The sequence below is a fragment of the Olea europaea genome, chromosome 1, assembly GCF_002742605.1.
Source record: "Olea europaea var. sylvestris chromosome 1, O_europaea_v1, whole genome shotgun sequence".
Taxonomy (NCBI): domain Eukaryota; kingdom Viridiplantae; phylum Streptophyta; class Magnoliopsida; order Lamiales; family Oleaceae; genus Olea; species Olea europaea.
Window position 1 is genome coordinate 33535571 of NC_036237.1, and position 20128 is coordinate 33555698.

The 20128-nt window shown below is 34.9% G+C and overlaps 2 protein-coding genes and 1 pseudogene across 2 annotated transcripts; 1 reads left to right on the forward strand and 2 right to left on the reverse strand.

Annotated features, from left to right (window-relative positions):
* Positions 1-2832: 2832 nt before the first annotated feature.
* LOC111407664 lies at positions 2833-6247 on the forward strand (annotated as a pseudogene).
* A 4009-nt stretch (positions 6248-10256) lies between these two features.
* Positions 10257-11788, reverse strand: LOC111407673 (protein FAR1-RELATED SEQUENCE 5-like). The gene is made up of 3 exons (XM_023037304.1): positions 11551-11788; positions 11197-11438; positions 10257-11093 (listed from the first exon to the last, which is right to left on the reverse strand). Exons 1-3 carry the CDS (start codon positions 11786-11788, stop codon positions 10257-10259), a joined length of 1317 nt encoding a protein of 438 aa, XP_022893072.1.
* Positions 11789-12917: 1129 nt separating this feature from the next.
* On the reverse strand, positions 12918-19352 carry LOC111407681. The gene is made up of 6 exons (XM_023037316.1): positions 18854-19352; positions 16836-17028; positions 15780-15984; positions 15647-15682; positions 14786-14845; positions 12918-13658 (listed from the first exon to the last, which is right to left on the reverse strand). Exons 1-6 carry the CDS (start codon positions 18941-18943, stop codon positions 13157-13159), a joined length of 1086 nt encoding a protein of 361 aa, XP_022893084.1. The 5' UTR covers positions 18944-19352; the 3' UTR covers positions 12918-13156.
* Positions 19353-20128: the final 776 nt, after the last annotated feature.

Genomic DNA, 20128 nt, shown 5'->3' on the forward strand with positions numbered 1-20128 from the left:
ACTCAGAAAATGGTGAATAACAGTATTTTACCAAAAGCTTCAGCTCCTGCCAAGAACATATAAAACTCGAGCCTACAAATAAATGACAAAAGAACAGCACTAAAGGCCAAAAAATTACATAAGATCTCCTCCAGAAATGTCAACCAAACCACATTTAAGACAACGGAATCTCCTAATACTAACTAAAACAAAAACAAACCCACTAAACTTTTTGCAATGATAACAAATAATTTACTAGGAAAGCGATAAAATATAACCAAAAATCAAGATTGAAGACCCACCCCATTAATTTTTCATCTTGAATTTACAGATCCAAACAGAAAAATTAAGATATGTGCTTCAAGGACAGAGATGGGTAGGAATCCAAAGGAAAAATTCCATATTTCACTTTCTTTCAATTGTTCGTAAAAGATCCTTTTACCAAAAAAACGCTTTGTTATTTCCGTTGGATAAAAATAAAAAACCGCAGGATACAGTTTATTAGAAAAATAAATCACAGGGAAATTTTGAATGGACATAAGCGCCGTCGTTTTCTACAGTACGTAAATTCATTGCGATGGCATTTGGAGATGGGTGATTAGCCTAAAACGTCCTATTATTGTGCATAACATATTTATTTTTCACTTTTTGGCATTTACTTTTTCGAAAAATTTTGAAGTATAATTGTAAGTTATTCTTTATTTTTTTCTTTAATTTTATTATACTTAAATACGAGAGCATATCGATTATTTTACAGTTTTTAATTAAGAAAATTAATGAAAATGAAAATTTTCGTAATGAAATGGAAAAATATATAAGTGAAAATGCCAAAAAAATTAAAGATATGAACGTTTTGCACAATAATATTGAAATATATGGATGTTATGTACTTAGTACTTTTTTTATAATTTATTTGAACTCACTTGTACTTTTTAAAAGTTTGGAAGTGTGATTACAATTTGAAAATTGGGTAATTAGCATAAAACATCCTTACTTTCAATGTTATTGTGCAAAATGTTCATATCCTTTCTTTTTTGATATTTACTTCTCGAAATTTTTGAAAATATAGTTGCAAATTATTCTTTTTTTCTTTTCTTTAATTTTATTTTATTTAAATATGAAAGTATATTAATCATTTTACAACTTTTAATTGAGAAAATGGATAAAAATAGTAATCTTCGCAATGAAATATGAAAATAAGGGTAAAAATGTCAAAAAAAATTAAAGATATGGACGTGTTACACAATAATATTAAAAGGTAGAGACGTTATGTACTAATTACCTTTTTTATAATTTATTTGGACTCGCTAACACTTTTTTAATAAGTTTGGAAGAGTGATTACAATTTGTTCTTCATTTTTTCTCTTCTTTTCTTTTTTGTTTTATTTAAAAGGAAGGGTATATTTGTCGTTTTATATTTTTTTATTCTGAAATTAGATGAAAATTTTGATTTCCATAATAAAATGTGAAAATAAGGGTGAAAATGTTAAAAAATTAAAGGTAATGACATTTTACATGATGACATTAAAAGGTGTGTACGTTTTTCTTTTGAAATTGCATACCTAATTGAAAATGGGATGTCTTAAATAATAGAGAAAACTGCACCTATAGTCCCCACACATATTGCTATAGCCTGTAGTCACAAATCAGTCACCAATCTTTAAAAATGTAAGCAAGTTGATTCTCAGATTTTCAATTTACACCACAAAAGGTAAGTTTTTTTTATGACCAATATGAGCTCAAAGTTTCTTTCGTAACTTTTGAAACTTCCTTATAGTGGTTCATTTCCATGTTTCGTTTACTAGTCGAGAGTTGTGATTCTTGTTGTCTATTTGTTATTGTCATTTTTTTCCTTAAAAAAATCATTTCCTGTTTGTGTAGCCAGTAAGTAAGCCTTGCCAATTCTAGAAGTAATTGATAAGCATAATAAAAAAGAAAAAGAAAAAGAAATAATATAAACTTTGTCCAAGGGAACCTCGTATCCCACTACCATTCATTTAGCCCCGGCCCATGTTTTTCCAAATTTAGCCCACATTTGGTACCTATTTTTTTCAAAATGCATTTTTCTCTCTCTTCTTTTCAACCACACATTCTTTATTAAAATAATATTACACGTAAATAAAAAAAAATTCTTATTTTTCAACCACACACTTCTCATCAAGTTACTATTTTAAAATGGATTTTTACATAAAAATATCTATCAAACACCCCCTAATGTTTAGAACAGTTTTTTTTTTTAAGAATGTGTGGTTGAAAAAGAATTAAAAATTTTCGATTTATGTGTAATATTATTTTATAAAAGATTGTATGGTTGAAAATAAGAGAGGAAAAAAATGAAAGAGAATGGGAGCCAAACGGGGGCTTAATACACCTTAAAAATTGTTTGGCCCCCATATTTTAAAGCTGATTTTTGTTCAAATTCATCTTCAATTTCATATTTTGCCCCGGTTTGATTTGGATAAAGACCAAAATTTTAATAGATTTTGATAAAAGTTAATGGAATTAAAGTTTAAAAGTTGTGAATCCTATAAAACGTGTGATTAAAATTAATTATTGATTTTCACTTAGATTTTAATCAATTTTTCTAACTAAAGAAACAAAAACTTCATGGAATTCACAATTTTTATTAACTTTTCAATTATATATTTCATGAATTTTTTTCAAAATCTATGAAAAATATGATTTTTTTTAGCTCAATCACATTGAACTAGTGTTATTTTAAAAATAAAATAAAATAAACTATTTTATTAAAATTTGGCAGAAATGAGTAAGTTATTCCAACAATAAAAAGTAAATTTACTCGGTTATTTGAAATGATTTTTTCCCCCTTCATTTATTATTATAGTGAAACACATGAAATATATACCACGCGTGGATGTTGAATATAATAAGATCCTCAGAGGTTTGTTGTCTTCCTCACAATAGTCATCAACTTCTCACCCTGCCCTTTTTATAATTTTATCCATCATTAATTTTTGACCTTTCTTAAACCTTCTTTCAACCAGCCTCTAATGGCTGCTTCTGCTGTTATCCCTTAATTTTCTCTTTCAAATTCAACGCAATGAGCAGGATGGCCTTCTGGAGCTGCTTTTTTGTTCCCCTTGTTGGCCTCCTGTCTCTCTTCTTCACCACCAGAGCCGTCGCCTTATGCAAGGAAATTGTTCGTAACGTTCCTGTCTTCACGGAAGCCCTCGTCTTTCGCAATGGGGAGGCTTGCAATTCATGTTGGACTCGAAAGAATTGTAGTAAATGAGATTAATGACGCGATATGAAGTAATAAAAATCGTAACGAGAAACAAGATTTAAAAGTAAAGAAACTAACAAAGAGAGTTAATCGCAGAAGCATGACGTTTTATTAATCGACAATATGGAGAGAAATATAAGAACTCAACAATTCTTGTTTAAACAAAACTGAAAGAGAAGATCACTATTTATAGTTACATGGCATAGCATAAAGATGGAAGTAATGTGAAATAAGAAAATAATATATTTTATAAAAATCACGTGAAATACAAGAAAATAAATTTTCCTACATGAAAATAAGGAAACAATTTATTTCCAAAAAAAATCACCCTAATTAGGGTCACAAACCCAACAATCTCTACATTGACCCAAATTCCGATGCAACGAACGAAACTCCAAGATTTCAAATTCGTCTACATCGAAATAGACAATCTCCTCGACACAGTAATCAAAACTCTCCAAACCAAATCGTCGTCCCGTGCAAGGCGTCCATAAGCGACACCTGAACCCAAATCTTGAGTTCCCAAAATTCCAATGAAAAATTACTGTTGGCCAAACAAGGTCAAAACACACCCTATAGCAGAAACCATACCACATGTTGGATTAGAAGGTTTCTTGCTAGAACTGTCGCCTTCAACGTCCCCAAAAGCATCCCAGACATTTATTGACACCACGGTACCTACGCTCCATGAGTCCAACCTTAGCAAATGAACACAATGTATCCGCTGAAATTGGTGGCAAAGCAGAATCACTAATGCTCCCCTGAGCAATGTTCTGATCCACCACAGTATTGAACTTGTCCCAATGTCTCTTAATTGATTTTGCGCTTCCTTACAAGATGTACAACTGAGACTTCTTTCGTCCCTCAAGTACAACCCAGACACCCCTTCGAACTTTCAAAACTCTACCTCCACCAGAGAATTTATACCCTTTTGCATCCAGGGTACTCAATGAGATAAGATTCCTTTTCAGGTCTAGAATATGTTGAATCTGATCAATTATTCTGATAGTCCCATCCTGCAATCTTAGTCTGACTCGGCCGATTCCAACTACACGATGAGATTGGTTGTTTCCCATCACAACTCCACCTTGCTTGACAGCCTCATATTTCTAAAAGAAAATTCGATTGGAACACATATGATACGAACATACCGAATTGAGAATCTACTCCTCGTTAGATTTAGACTGACTCGGCCGATTCCAACAACACGATAAGATTGGTTGTTTTCCATCACAACTCCACCTTACTTGACAAACTCATATTTCTAAAAGAAAAATCGATTAGAATACATATGATACGAATGTACCGAATCAAGAATCTACTCCTCGTCAGATTTAGAATTCATGTCAAATACCACGGTTAACAACATATCACCGCCATCCGAAAAAATTTTGACAACATTAGTCACGTCCGAATTACAGAATTGCACCTATAATTTGCAGCTAAATCATCTTTAACCTGCAACTTATCACAATCCTCCTTTACGTGTCCTTTTTCCCTGTAGTAGAAGCAATACAAATTGTTGAAGTTCGTCCTCGATCTACCCCTCTGTCGGTTACCATGTGATACCAGAGCTTTTTCATCCTTTGATATAGCTCTAACCAAATGCTTCAACTTCTCCTTTGAGTGCAAAGTATCATAGATGTCATCTATAGTCAAAGTATCCCGACTATACAAAATGGTGCCCCGAAACGACGCATAAGAGCCAGGTAGCGAATATAACAGGATCAAAGCAAGATCATCTTCATCGTACCTAACCTCCAGCGTTTTCAAATCTACAACAATTTTCTTGAACACGGTAATATGGTCTTCCAACGACTTTCCTTCTGCCATACACTGGTAATACAACTTCTATTTTAAGCCAATTTACTGGTAAGACTCTTGATCATACATAATTGCTCCAATTTCAACCAAAAAGTAGCTATTGTTTATCTTTTTAGACATCTTGCATAATATTGTTGGATAGATGAAGATGAATCAAAGACAAAGCCTTACGATCCCTCCGTTGTTTCTCTTTCGTTGTCCAATTAGCTGGCATCTTCTCAAAATTCAGCATCACATCATCCAAATTCAACTGTACCAAAATAACTCTTATCTTTACTTGCTATAAAGGAAATCTTGTATTGCAACGCGATATAAAATAATGAAGACCACGACGAGAAACAAGATTTAAAAGTAAAAAAAACTAACAAAGAGAGTTAATTGTAAAAGCACAACGTTTTATTAATCGACAATATGGAGAGAATACGAAAATTCGGTAATCTTTACTTAAACAAAATTGAAAGAGAAGACCACTATTTATAGATATATGGCATAGCATAAAGATGAAAATAATGTGGAATAAGGAAATAATATATTTTCATAAAAATCACATGAAATATAGGAAGACAAATTTTCCCACGTGAAAATAAAGAAAAAACAATTTATTTTAAAAAAATTCACCTTAATTTGGGTTACAAACCCAACAATTCAGACAGGATTCATGTTACGATGACCCTTGATGATAATTATCTAAGAGGAACAATAGCTGCTGTCCAATCAATTCTTCAGCATTCGATGTGCCCGAAAAATATGTTCTTCCACTTCCTTTGGGTACGACACGAACTTGAGGTGTTTTCAAGCATCAAATCCACCTTTTCTTACCTGAAATTCAAGGTGTATGAGTTTGAAACCATTAGGGTTCGCGGGTTGATTTCAAAATCCGTTCGCCAAGCTTTAGACCTACCCTTAAACTATGCAAGAATTTATCTCTTTGATATATTGCCATCCAACGTCAATCGTCTGATCTATCTCGATTCTGATCTTGTAATGGTGGATGACATTGCAAAACTATGGGAGGTAAATTTGAATGAAAAAGTTATTGCTACACCTGAATATTGCCATGCAAATTTTAATATCTACATCACAGAGGCCTTCTAGTCAAATCTCGAGTTTACAAAAACATTCCAAGGGCAAAAACCTTGTTACTTCAACACAAGAGTAATGGTTGTTACTTCAACACAAGGCAAAAACCTTGTTTTTTGAATCTTTTATATATACACTCTTCGATCACAATTTTTTTTTATATTATTTTTAAGGGTGCCATCGCTACATTTTGTTTATAAATAAATATGCCCGTACCCTTGATCTATTAAGAAAGTTGCAATTTGAATTCTAGCCTTCTATGACTTCGTAATAATTAAAATACAATCAATTTTAAGTGATTTTTAAACTCAACAATGTATTAATAAAATTATTTTTTTAACATACGTATTCGTTAGTTTAAAATAAGTTAACTTTTATTAAAAAAACAATCGGGCTATGGGTACAGGAATTCAAAATGGGTGTTTTGACAGAAAATATACAAAAATTTAAAATGGCTGAGTTGGCATAAAATGACAATATAAAATGACCAAAAAACTGGGTAAAAAACGAAAGGGCAACCCGATTGACTGACTAAACCCAAACGAGTTCCCCCATTTTCCCGAAATTTGCTGGAGTCGCGACTTCTCCCGCAGCCAAGTTGACAGCCGCAGTCACCGTCTCCGGTGCCGACGATGAGCCCCCATAGTGTCCATCACTTTTATGCTATCCATAGCAACGATTCACAGCCAGCGTGCCCTACGCTCGAGTGTGCACTAGAATCAACCACCGCCCTCACCTCCGTCCCCGGCGCTGGAGTCACCGCAGCCACACATTCATCCCCTAGCATCAACGTAAGTGTTTGTGGAGTTGTTGTTTGACATGGGTTCTTAGCTTTTTCCATGGTAATTTATAAATATCATGTTTGAATGTCCAAAGTTTTCCCATTATACAAGTTTGGATTTTGGATGTTGATTAATCTTTGTTTGAGTTACATTTATTACGAGACTTCTTGGTTTATGAAGATGGGTGCCACCATTTTAGCTTTGTTCGTAACTTGGTTTGCATAAATGTCTTCACTGATTGTTGAATTCCGGCACCCATTGGTTTAATGGGGAAATCAAGAATGAATTTCCTACATCGGTTGTTCTGAATACATGTATTATGAGAATTGTTGTTGTTGTTTGATCAAGAAATGAAAATTAGTATGCCAGTGACACTTGAAAACACAGCCTCATTGTTTCATATATGTGTGATTGGAAACCCTAAATATTTATTTAATTATGTCTGTAGGGATAAATCTGAATTTCACGTATGTACGATGGATGGAAGATGAACTTTTATTACGAGACATTTTCAATCATTTAACTACATCTTTGATTGTTGACAAGTCTGTTTCATTTTCAGACCTTGGCTAGAATGAGAAGAAGAAATTTCGGAGTTTGTCACGGTTGCAGAAGCAATAGGCACTACTTCGAACAATGCCAATTAAAACTTCGATGCCCTAGTTGTGACCACGGATATCGAAAATGTTTTGAGGTCGAACGAGAAACCAGTAACAAAGGGCGATTGTTCTTTACCTGTAGTAATGACTGGGAGTACTTTGATTGGGTGAAAGATGAAAATGTAGGCGGGGAATCGAGTTCCATTAAGCATGCGGTTAATCAGTCGCTCGACAAGGAAGATGAAGAGCTGTCAAGACTCTTTGATGGGCTAGCTAGAATTAGCAAGAAACGAGGCGTTGACATATCACTGCACTTGACTTTTAGCAAGGGAAAGGGAATTGCCAACTATGATGGGAAAGGAAAGAGGTCGGATTGAGGGGTTGATTTGAGTCATGTCTTCAGTCGAGGCACTAGTATGATGTGAATTTCAGTTTGCATAATAATGTATTGGTCATATGTATGTCTAATATGTATTTCATGGTGATTTGTAAGACATTGAATGTGTTGATAAACATATGCTGTTTCCTTCCAAGTTTTGTGCCAGAAATTTGTACCAAACTTCACCCAAATCAACCTTGCATCCTTCACAAAATCAAACACAGCTGCATACTCTGCAATTGCTCTTTCATCCACTTTGTATTCAAGCAGTTCTGGCAAGACTAGCCTCATGAATGTGTTCTCGGCTATGATTCATAGCCCTTGAACGAGGAAGAACGATGTTGTACCCCATCTAGGCATAACGTGGCATAAATAGTAAACAATGATCTCGTGCATGAATGCAGACACGAGGAATGTACCTAGTAAGGCCGATGTTACAAATAAAAGTAAACAAATTCTTCGAGAAAGCAAAACACTTATATTCTTTCCCATTCTTTGGCATATAATGTAATAGGATCCCCATTCTAAGGAGAGTTTTTGTACACAAAATGAAATGTGAGACACAAAATGAAATGGCAGACACAAAAAATTCATGAAATGTCAAACACAAAATCCTAAAATCATAGAAAAACTTCTGGCTGTTTGTTTATTCATTACAGCACAAGTTATACTAGAGTAGAAGTTTCTTCATTACAGCAGAATTTATATTCTTCAATGTCCTTGACGAGTTTCATGAAGCTGCTGGCTGCTTATCCCATTTCTTGACGGAACAAGTTCAACCCTAGTTCAGGCAACACGGTTGGCGAATGTTGCTGAGGTTTGTCACATCTATTATGCATGGACTGCTCAAATTTCTTCTTCTTACTCTTCAACACCTTAAAACATCCCATATTGCTTGCAAAAATCTTTAGATACTCACTAGGCAAAATGATGTCCTGTCATTATACAAAACAAAAAAGAAAACCAAGCAAAGCTTATAACGTTATAGATATCATTAACTTAAAACATATGATTTCCAATCTTGCTCAAGAAATTAAAAGAATTATGATTGAAAGTTAGGTGCATTTCACCATAATGCATATTTTCCAATTTAAACTTAATCAATACACCACAAATAAAATGTGTAATTTTAGGCCGGTTGAAGAACTTGCCAACAAAAAAAAAATGAAAAAATGAAGCCATTCAGATGAATTACTAAATGGTAGCATTCACCCAAATTCTCAACTTATGTATAAAATATCTCCAACGATCAACAACAACTTAAAAAACACAGAATCAGTTCAAATTAACTAAAATTAATACAAAAATAGTCAATATCAAAAAACCGATTGCAACGTATGTAGATCCAAAAAACATACATAAATACCTAATTTACATGGTAAACATTAAAAGACAATGTGACGTACCTTCCCCCCGAAAATCAGAAGTGCATCGCACCTTGCTTGGGAAAATCTGGATAGAAGCATGGCATAACACGACCTGATTTACATGGTAAACATTAAAACACAATGTGACGTCAAAAAACATACATAAATATCTAACACAAACCTTCTGTGTTGACCACAACATTTGTGATTGTCGGATGGATGGAGTATTGTAATGGTGTCGGCATAGGACATTGTGGTGGTAGAGACGCATGGGCATCGATTGATCCCTTTTCCGCATTACTTTGAGTAGCTCTAGGCCTCTTCCCTTTGTTCGACGGTGCGGTGGCCTGTATGTGCAACAATTGAAATGATTAGTTGTTACGAATTCATTATAAACAAAGATAGTAATAGTAAAACATACCTTCGTCCTCTTTGAACTACACTCTAATGGTCCTTTCCTCTGAAGTTTCTTCGGTGCGCAATTTCTATTAGAAGTTACTAGATCCAATATGTGTCTACCGCTACTGTTAGGCTGGGAGTAGACAACGCTTTCAACACTTGACTTAGACTTCCATAACTCTTTTATTTGCGATGTCATCCACTCCGTTATAGTGCGTGTCCATACGTCGTCATCTGCTGCTAGGTCCGCCACCTCTGAAAAAATTCGGCACATCTCATCGTACCTCAACTGTCCAGGACGACCAATCCATCGTAATGTACTGCGATCCTCGAGTGTGCTCTACTAACATCTCGTCTCTACCTCCTTAATATGTATCTCTCAGGCATCGATGTTATGTCATTACGAATCAAGATTGCAATAGCATGCCTACAAATAATTCCCCGAAATTCAAATAGGTGGCAGCTACAAATCAATTTACATGTATCCCTCCGAAATGATACGTAAAAAGATTTTTTCTTGCGGTGCTCATGAAGAACGACATCCTCACGAACCTCGTAAGTCGACCAATAATAGTCATTGGCATTTTCAGATACAACGTCGTACTACACTTTCTCGGTGAATTCCTGCTGAATTTCTTTGAACTTTTCGATGGTATAAACCACTTGAAATTGCTTTTCCATTTCGTATGTTGTCGCACACGGAACCATCTGGGAATAGGACCTAAAATCTGCCCGGAACTCTTTCTCCACCTTATTTCTTAATGCTCTTTCGTACTGCTCCACAAACTGCTTCAACGAGGTTTTCGAATGCACATATCCATCGAAAAATGCATTCATGCTTTCACTTCGTTGTGTGGTGGACATGTCTGCCCAAAATGTGGTTTTTAAAAAACAAGGCACCCACCGACCTCTGTTCTCATATACTCCTGATAGCCAAGCATTGTCATGCAAGTCATACATATCGAGCATCGACCTCCAACCTCTTTCGAATTCTTGTACATTCTCCGCATCATATACCAGTCCATGTATAGCATAAAATATCGAGCTCTTTTCAATGTGGTATCCAAACTTTTCAGGCAACTTTTTCATAATGTGCCACAGGCACCATCTATGCTTCGTGTTTAGAAGAGTAATTTGAATGGCATTTTGCATTGCCCGGTCCTGATCAGCAATGATGGCATTAGGAGCTTGACCATGCATACACTCAAGCGAAGTTCTAAACAACCATGCAAAAGTCCCTGTGTCCTCGTTCGACAACAATCCATAGCTAAGCAGTGTGGATTGGCCATGGTGATTTACGCCAACGAAAGGGACAAATGGCATGTCGTACTTATTAGTGAGGTAGGTAGTATCAAAAGTGACAGCATCACCGAACTCCCTGTAAGATTGCCTATATCTATTGTCTGCCCAAAAAAACATTCTTTGGTCTGCAGTCATCATCTAAGTCCATACTAAAGTAAAACCCCGAGCACTGTGCCTGCATCTTTGAAAAGTATGCCTCTATTGCGAGGGCATCTCCTTTCCCAAGACGTAGTCATCTCACCTGTTCAATGTAATTCCGACAATCCTTCTCCACAAAAGTCGTGTTCTCATATCGACCAGCCTCAACAATTGCAGAATTATAACTCTTATGCAAGGGAATTCCTGCCATATCATTCACCTCAAGCTTTCGTTTCACACTTTCACTCAATTTTCTGTTGCATTGGTACAGCCTAGACTTTGATGGGCTTGTTTTGTGATTGTGGTCAAGGTACACTTTGTTAATCCTCCATATTCCCAAACTATCTAATGATGCAGATATTCTTGCTTTACAATCAGTTTGACATGTTGGTTGCGGTTTCAAAGAACCGCCTGTAGCTTAAGTTCTCCGACCATCACGACTACATGTGAACGTTACATATCTCATAACTCCATCTTCCCCCTTTTTTTGAATTCCTTTTTCGCACCGAAAAGCCAACGGCGTAAGCATATTTTTTGTAGAAATAAAAAATTTCCTTCTCATCACTAAACGTCATACCCACCTTAGGCACTAATGCCACATCTTCTCCTACATTTTCATTGTCCACCATATTCAAATTCTCCATAGCGTTCTCGTTATCAGATTGTAGCAACAAATCAGGATTCCCATCTTCCATAATTTCGTTTTTTGCCGCACAAATTATAAGAAGCAATCAATGCATCTACATATTTTCAGCTATTCCTTGAGCAACTTGAAAATGTTTTTCAGGGGAGTGATTCTGTAAGGTTTGGAAAATTTCATAGGTATACCATAACTAGCACTATTACCATTGCTTGCAGCCACGATGAACTCGTACAAAGAAGTAGGGATCAATCACTGTCTCACTATGGTGATTGGCATAGTGAAGCATTTTTTTTTTCATTTTCAAGCAATTTTACATAGAAATGTATTATTTTTTTAAATCCAAAAACTATAACATAAGAAAAAAGATTATAGAAAAAAGCGCTTATTGAAATTTGAAAAAAAAATGTGATTTTGTTTTCAAAAAGTTGATGCAGTGAAATGCTCAAATGGTTCAACGGCCTTTAATCAGTCGCCCGGTTCATTGTTTTGTTACGAGAAATCACTTTGTTAATCCTTCATTATTTTCCCATGAAAGCCATACTAGAAAAGCTAAGAAAATGCACAAAATACGCAATAGGTCAGAAGATGCTAGAAATAATTATCACAGGGGGAAGCTGGAAATGAAGACGGGTTATGGTACAATCTTCATCTCCATAGCCAAGTCGACTCCACCCGATTGACTACCGAGGAAAACGAAATGGGTACCAATCGCTCGAAATGCAAGTTTGTACGGTGCCCTCTTAGCTGGGATATGGTCGTCGACGCCGATGAATTTCAGATGGACCCCGGCTATCTTCTATTTTGGGAGGGAAGGGTTGCCGTCTTCTATTTTGGGAGGGACACAAATGAGACTTCCCAATAAAACAATGGAGACTTTTATGTTTTTTTTTTTCTTTCTTTTTCTTTTGTTCTCTCTCTCTCTCTCTCTCTCTCTCTGCCACATAAGCCGAAGTCAAGAATCTGTGAGCTTCCTGTAAAAATACATTGTACCTAGAGCTTTTTTCATTAAAAAATTACTAGGCAACACTAACTTCACATCACACATTTTTGGCAGGTGATAGCTCGGATGCCAAAATTTAGCTAAAAAATAAGTTAAAATTACTAATGAAATTTTTAGTCTGTAAAAATTAAATATATTCATAAATTAAGTTATTGACAAAAAATATCGTCTATAAATAAAGTAATAAAAATTTAAAATCATTAATGTCTGAAAATTTTCGTACACTAAAGATCAGATGGTGTCCAGCATATACACAAGCATTCTGCACATTCTAAATTGCCTTTTAACTCGGAGAACCATTCTTGATCTACAAACGCCCAGATGACCAAGCTTTCTTTGAAATCACCTCAGAACGAACATCACACCTTGAATGTCTCCAGGGATTTACTATTTCAAGAATTTTCATGTCCAGTCTCGTGATCATGCGAGCCTGAGAACCGTGACTGCCATTAGTGCTGCTATTCTGAAGTAGATATCTTTTAAACTTTTGTCGAGATTATTCATCATCTCCTCCTCTTTCAAGGCCAGCTTTCCAGAATTCTTGCTAATCGAGATAACAGTATTTCGAAGTTTATGAATTGCCCAAGAAAGCCAAACCAGTCCCAATCCTAAACCCGTGTTCAAAATTTTGGATGCACAGAAGGGGACTCGACCACAAGCAACTTTGCAGACAACGGAGAAAAGAACGGCAATACCAGTCCCAGCAATGCTTGCAGAAAACTGGGTTAGAAGCTGCGGTAGTTCAGGACCAGATTTCTTTAATGAAAAAATTGCACTTTTACCGTTTTGCTTCCTATTGGCCATTATGGATAGAAGACTTTCACATGCAAAAAGGTATTTGTTTCCGTAGATATCCCTTTCTTCACCGGGTTTTCTATTGCTCTTCTTCTTCTGTGATATCTTACCCTTTACTTTCTCGGGACTGTAAGCAATTTAACACATATGTTAGAAGTATACTCATATGCAGAGGATACCTAATCATAAAGTTACAGAATAAGAGTTGACACGTATTTCGTTTTTTGATGTAATATCTCAATTACATCTATTGTTAAAATTCAGTATCACTTACTACAGACGGCTTAATATATTGCAGAATAACTTGAAGAAAAGCAGAAGTATGTTAAAGAAGGGATAAAAAATATGAGAGAGACCAGTTCGGAGAACAAGTGTATACTTGAAAGTTGAAACCTAGTACTCGAAAAAAACCGGATAGAATCAAGAAAAAAATATTTTAACTTTTTTCCCTTCTTTAATATTATGTAATGCTATCCAATCCAACCAAAGATGCAGTAAGTGAATTTCAAAAAACATAATTTAATATCTTTTCCTTCTTTAATATTGTCAATCTTGCTACATTGCCAAGGGATTTTAACACCTTGGATGCCAGAATGCCACAAGGTGTTATATCACTAGATTGTTTTAAAAGCAGTCAACATCCAATCATTTTTTGCCACAACTTCACGTATCAACCAAGGTGTTAAATTCCTCGGGCAAAACAGCATAATTCTAATATTATATAACGCTATCCAATCCAACCAAAGATGAAGTAAGTGAACTTCACACATAAGTGTCCCAATAAATTGATAATGTGGGTGAAGATGCTGGTGCTCAAGTGTGAGACTGTCTCCAGTGTGTGTGTATAATTAGCAAAACATGTTTATATCTTTTATGCATGGTCGCACTTTCACACACCTTCATAAGTGGTCTTAGGTCATGAAAGAAGATGAGAGGATTTAGTTTGGTTCTATATCCCACATTGGCAAATAACAATTATGCAATCTAATGACTAACTATATAAAGGCAAGTGCACAGCTGTATAATAGTCCACATCAGATTCCCACAAAAGGGAAAAATGTATGGTGATGCTTATACGAAATGAAGGCCGAATACTTTAGCTTTTTTGCAGCACCCTTTGTGAACCTCAAATTGATAGTGCATTAATTGGGTTTTCTAGTGCCCGGCCAAGAGTGGTCAAATCGTACTTGAACTATGGAAGCAGAAGTTTAAGTTAAGACAATTAACTTTTCTTGATTTGAAGGTGCATCTTACCTGTTAAGAGGTGCAGTTTTTACAGTTTCAACCACTGACTTAGCACTTGCTCTTCTCCTTCTGTTCAAAGAAATGAATACGGGGAGATTCTATCAGACTAGTATAAAATATCATTTCATAAAGAATAAAGGAAAAATTAAGAAACTGAGTCATGAACCTCTACTTTAAAAACAAACATCGGTACAATATATCAAGTGATGTTAGAATTTAGAAATATGCGCAATATAAGATGCACCCATGCCTTACAATAGGCCAAACTATACAAACATTTTAACATTTCAACTTATTCTGTTTCTTTCAAACCTCCTAAAAGACTTGCCAATGAACAGAGTTTTCTCCCTCACAACGAATATAACCAACCAACTAATGTTGCCTAGACCATGAAAGGAACATCAAATCGCGAGAACTAGGCCTAAATTTTTTAAATCTTTTAACTTGGTGAAATTGTCAAAGTTAAACGTGGAAAATTACAACGAATTAGCAAATCCATAATTTGAAGTTCACTGATATTAGGCTTTGTTATGAACAATTTAAATTCCATTGATAATGGGGGCCAGGAACATAAAAGGTATATTGGCGTAATGTTTTAACTAATGTGTTTAGGAATGCATAAAGCAAACAAACATGAATGAGAAAAAATGTAACTCAAACTCAAACTCAAACTTCTTCCCTAAATGAGATCTTAAGTTGGATCATTAACATTATAAACAATTGACATCCACAAGCTCGTATTGAACAGCATGACGCATTTGTCTCATTTCTTTTGTATAAGAACATTTTGTCAAATGGTCAATTTCCTTGTACAAATGCATGTCATAGAAAAAAAAGTGAGCAGTTAAACAAAGAAAGAAAGCTCAATACCTCTCAAAGAAAGGGACCAACATTGACTGTTTAGTGCTATAGCCCGATATTTAGATTTTGTACTTGATCGAGGTACAACACTTTATTCTTACTTTTTCAAGAGGCTGAATTACCTCCAATGAAAACACAATACCCTATAATAAAGCGCCTATCTACAGGAGAACCTACCCCGTTAGCATTTGAGAAACCCTCAACTCTACAATGACCATGGTCCCTGTAAAGGATCCCACGTCCTAGAGCTCCTTTGAGGTACTTTAATATATGAGTTAGAGCATTCCAATGTGAAGTTCTAGAAGATGATATAAACTGACTAACAACACTTACTGGAAATGCAATATCTTTTTTTTTGAAAGATAATCAAATATTTTATTAATCAATGCATAATACACAGGAAGTGAATAATACAACATCTAAATATAACAAAATAAAATTCAATGGAATATGGTGTTGGATTGTGTGGAGCCCAATTATATAGTTCGTTTATCCAAACCGCAAATCACCTTTTATGGTAAGGTTGATTGAGAGGTGGAGGATCCCAGGACTGATTGGCCCCCCTCCTGGCGCTTCAGGAGCAAGAGTGCCAGAAGATTTTTTTTAATTCTAGGTTATATTGGGCATTCATCTCACTGTTTTTTAAGGAGTCTGAGGGGACCTTTTGGTGTAGTATGAGAAGTCAAAACAAATAGCCCCCCGTTTGGCCCCCATTTTGTGGAAATAAAAATGGGATGAATAGTATTTTTTCTATTTTTTTTTTTTAAATGAGTGGTTGAAAAAGAAGGAAAAATTTTCAGTTTACATGTAATATTATTTTATGAAAGATTGTGTGGTTGAAAGTAGGAGAGATAAAAATGAAATAGAATGGAATGGAAATTAATGGAGGCCAAAAGGGGGCCTAGGTGTGAGAAATTCCATTATATAAACTTTGTTCTTGATTATAGTGAAAATCTGCCGTGGGGAGCAGACGTAACTTGCTTATTGAGGATAAACTGCTATAAATCTTCGTAATTTTGCTTGGATTTCCTATTCTTGTTTGTTTATTATTTCTATCGGGTTTAGGTTTGGGTTTAATCCGTATCATGTACAATGGTACTGCTTTGTGTTTGCAGGTTTATTGCAGTTGATGTGAAGATTTAATAGGCATATACAGTCAGTCAAAAGAAGAAAAATTAAGCAAAAAAGCAGAGAAATTAGTAAAGATATGGACCTTGAACATCAATGGTTACGGGTCTCTTAACAGTAGAGTCAACCCTGAAAAATTGGTCACTGTCCCAAGGCCCATTTATATAATTCCACTCTTCTCTTTGATGCAGACTTGTATTGATAGAGTGCAACTTAGACGGATCTTGGTTCACTCCAATATAGGGAAGAAAATGAGGATGATCCTGAAACATAAAGAAAAAGAGAGAAGAAAACTTAAAATAGAATACATCTGTAAGGGGTGAAGCATCAACGAAAGAGTGTATAAAGTATTACTAACAATATGCTGTCCATCTGAACTTGTGGACACAGCCAGGGGCAGATCCACAAATTAAACTATAAAGCAAACATCCTCTGAGAATACAAAAGCATGTCCAAACTGATAAAAAGTATAATTTACAAATTACATCAACTACAAAGTTTATGAACTTTCTAAATTATCCTCAACATTTTTTCTTATAATCTAAAATATGTATATAACAGAATCAATAACCATGTCTTCAAGGCATGCTTGGTATGTAGTCCTCATCTGGCTTGGGCTAGACAATACAATGGACACGAATTTAGCTTCTTTTCCTTCCTTAATATTGTCCACTTATGTCCGGTCCAAGTCGCCATTAGTGATTCCCTCTCTGGTATAAATGATCTTAGTAACTAAACAAAATATAATCTACCGCCAAATTAAGTTATTATCTTAATAACTTCCAGAGGAGAAAATGCAACTCTATTAGGAGAGTAGATTCTAGAAGAGTTAAAACTATTGAGACTTAGGGTCCCATTTTAAATTATCAATCTTATTAAGAGAAGTAGTCCAAACCCTTAAGTTGGTCTATGTTTTCATTTTTATTCGATGTAGGATTTTATATCTTAACATTCCCCCACAAATTTGGTGGCTCGTTTGAGCAAACCAATATTGAAATTCGTGTGCTCATTTTTTTAGTCTTAATCGAATTAAATTGCTCGTTGGAGCTTAATAAGGTCAACTTTATTAAAAGGAGTAGCTCAATCTTTCTATATGTTCATCTTTATTCGATGCGAGATTTTATTCCTTAACAAAAATGAGCTAGTTCACCCTACGAAGAAGAGTACAAATATCTAAGTTCTTTTAAAAACTTGACATACCTTACAATCATAAACACTCTTTCCATGTGAGGACTTAAATAACTATCAAGCACAAACTTCCAATTAGAAGTTCAAAGCCAACTAAAATTAACATGCCGTTTATAAGAAAACACAAACTTCTCATCCCAAATTTAGAATTAATGCTATAAGCCAAAAGAGGAAAAAGCAGATATATGAAGAATTTCTCTTAGAAACATAGGCTAAATAAATGAAATCTAAAGAAAAATGACAAAGGGCCATTATTTTTTTCCTAAAATTGAAGAATCTCCAAATGCATTCCTTAGCTTCATTATAAAGTCTAAGCATATATGCGCAATACACTGTAGAAAACAGAAAACAGAGAGTTCAACTTGAAAATAAATAATTTTCATAGAATGTTCTTGGTAAAGTGTGTTATTTAGCCCCCGTTTGGCCCCCATTTTTTCAAATGGTAATGAGTGGAATAGTATTTTTTTTTAGAATGAATGGTTCAAATAGAAGGCCTGTAATATTATTTTATGTAAAATTTTGTGATTTCAAAATAAAAGAGAGAAAAATGAAATTTACACCTTGTTTGGTACGGAGATTTTAATCTAAGTTAAAGTTAAACAATCAATATTAAGGTCGCACAACTTTTCAATCACCCATTTCAAATCTGTGATAACTAAAATCAAATTTTAATTCCCACCAAACACTCTTTTAATTTAATGGGGATCAAACGGGGGCTTATACATAGTTTAGAAATAGTGCGTAGACTCAGAGAGGGCTCAGCTTAGCACAGAAAAATATAAATCTTTCAAACTCAATAAACCCGATTCAATTATCACAAGAAGAAATTAACTGAAATGAATTTACAACAAATTTAATCAATCCAGATAATAAAACCAACAAAGAGAATTATTTTCTAACCTTGGAAACCCTAGCCATGCCCACTTGTTCGTGATGGAAGTTAAGGCCAAGAGGGTAGCCATGTGAAGCCATCAAGCATATCTCAACCATTTCCGAAACCCAGTTTCAAAAACCCCTTAAAGTTTCTGAAACCAAATCTCTCTTTTGGTTCTGATTTGTTTAATGAATCATATCATTTTCAAATTATCCTCCTCTGCACCTCAAGTTCCCCACAAGATTTTTATTCTAAAATTAGGGCCCCTCTTTAGAAAGGAAAGGTCAGAAATAAAACCGGGAAATTTGAGGATCAGAATTTTATGTGAACCCAAATCAATAAACGGATTTGGGAAACAGGCTGGTATCCTGGATTCAGACAAAAAAAGTATGTCGACTTGTTCTACCTTGGATTCTTCTCTGTGTTTTTCTCTACCACAATAACGCGATCTGTCGGATTATCCCAGCCGTTCATTCTTTTAATTATTTTCCGATTATCTTCTCATTTGAAAATCGACAACTTTGCTGCAGCCGAACTCATTATTCACTCGTTCGAGAACATTTCAATCCGTGGTGGGCGTGTATGTCTTAATATTTTAATTAAATGGGACATTTTCAAATATTAGAATTTGCTAAAGATCTAATTAAAATCACAACCAAATAGCGAGAAACCAAAAATCACAATCAAGAAAAACTTTTATGAAAAACTCGAGAAATATATATCGTACAACAATCCTAGAGAGTAGGAATGTGCTCGACTCATTACAAGCTCGTAAGCTTCACATGACGATTCATTTAGGCAATGTGACTTTCATGATACCGTGAAAGTTAGTGTGCTCATAAAATAGATGAGCTTGAATGTCAATGTATGAGAGAGTGAATTGTCATGATTATTTCTTGAGGGTAACTATCAATTGAATAGCTTTTCTTTACGAATTGGTTCTAAAGTGATTCCATATAAATATTTATAACATTCTAAGCCCGTGTTTGATGGCTATTTTCACCAGATTTTTAAAAGAATTTTGCCTGTCACAAAGGAATGAGACAGATGCATTTATTGACCAACCCTAGCAAAATTACTTAGTTACTCCTTCACATAAAACTCATTCTAAGTGGAGCAATGACAAAATCATCTTTATGCGTCCTGCGCAATCAGAATATTCTATACCACTAGGTACCACTGATAAGAAAGTGGTCAAAAAATGAATTAATTTTTTTGCAAAATGCTTGCGAAACAAGGGCTAAATATATTGAACCTCTCCTCATAACGTGAAAGAATTAGACGGTTCAATTCGGGTCAAT

Coding starts and splice junctions, on each gene's coding strand:
- LOC111407673 (XM_023037304.1), bottom strand. CDS start 11,788: ATGGAAGATGGGAATCCTGATTTGTTGCTACAATCTGATAACGAGAAC. Junction 11,439..11,550: donor AAGATGGAGTTATGAGATAT/GTAACGTTCACA, acceptor CTGCATCATTAG/ATAGTTTGGGAATATGGAGG. Junction 11,094..11,196: donor GTCGGAATTACATTGAACAG/GTGAGATGACTA, acceptor GTATGGACTTAG/ATGATGACTGCAGACCAAAG.
- LOC111407681 (XM_023037316.1), bottom strand. CDS start 18,943: ATGGTTGAGATATGCTTGATGGCTTCACATGGCTACCCTCTTGGCCTT. Junction 17,029..18,853: donor GCATGGCTAGGGTTTCCAAG/GTTAGAAAATAA, acceptor TTTATGTTTCAG/GATCATCCTCATTTTCTTCC. Junction 15,985..16,835: donor TCAAGGTCCATATCTTTACT/AATTTCTCTGCT, acceptor TCAAAAAAAAAG/ATATTGCATTTCCAGTAAGT.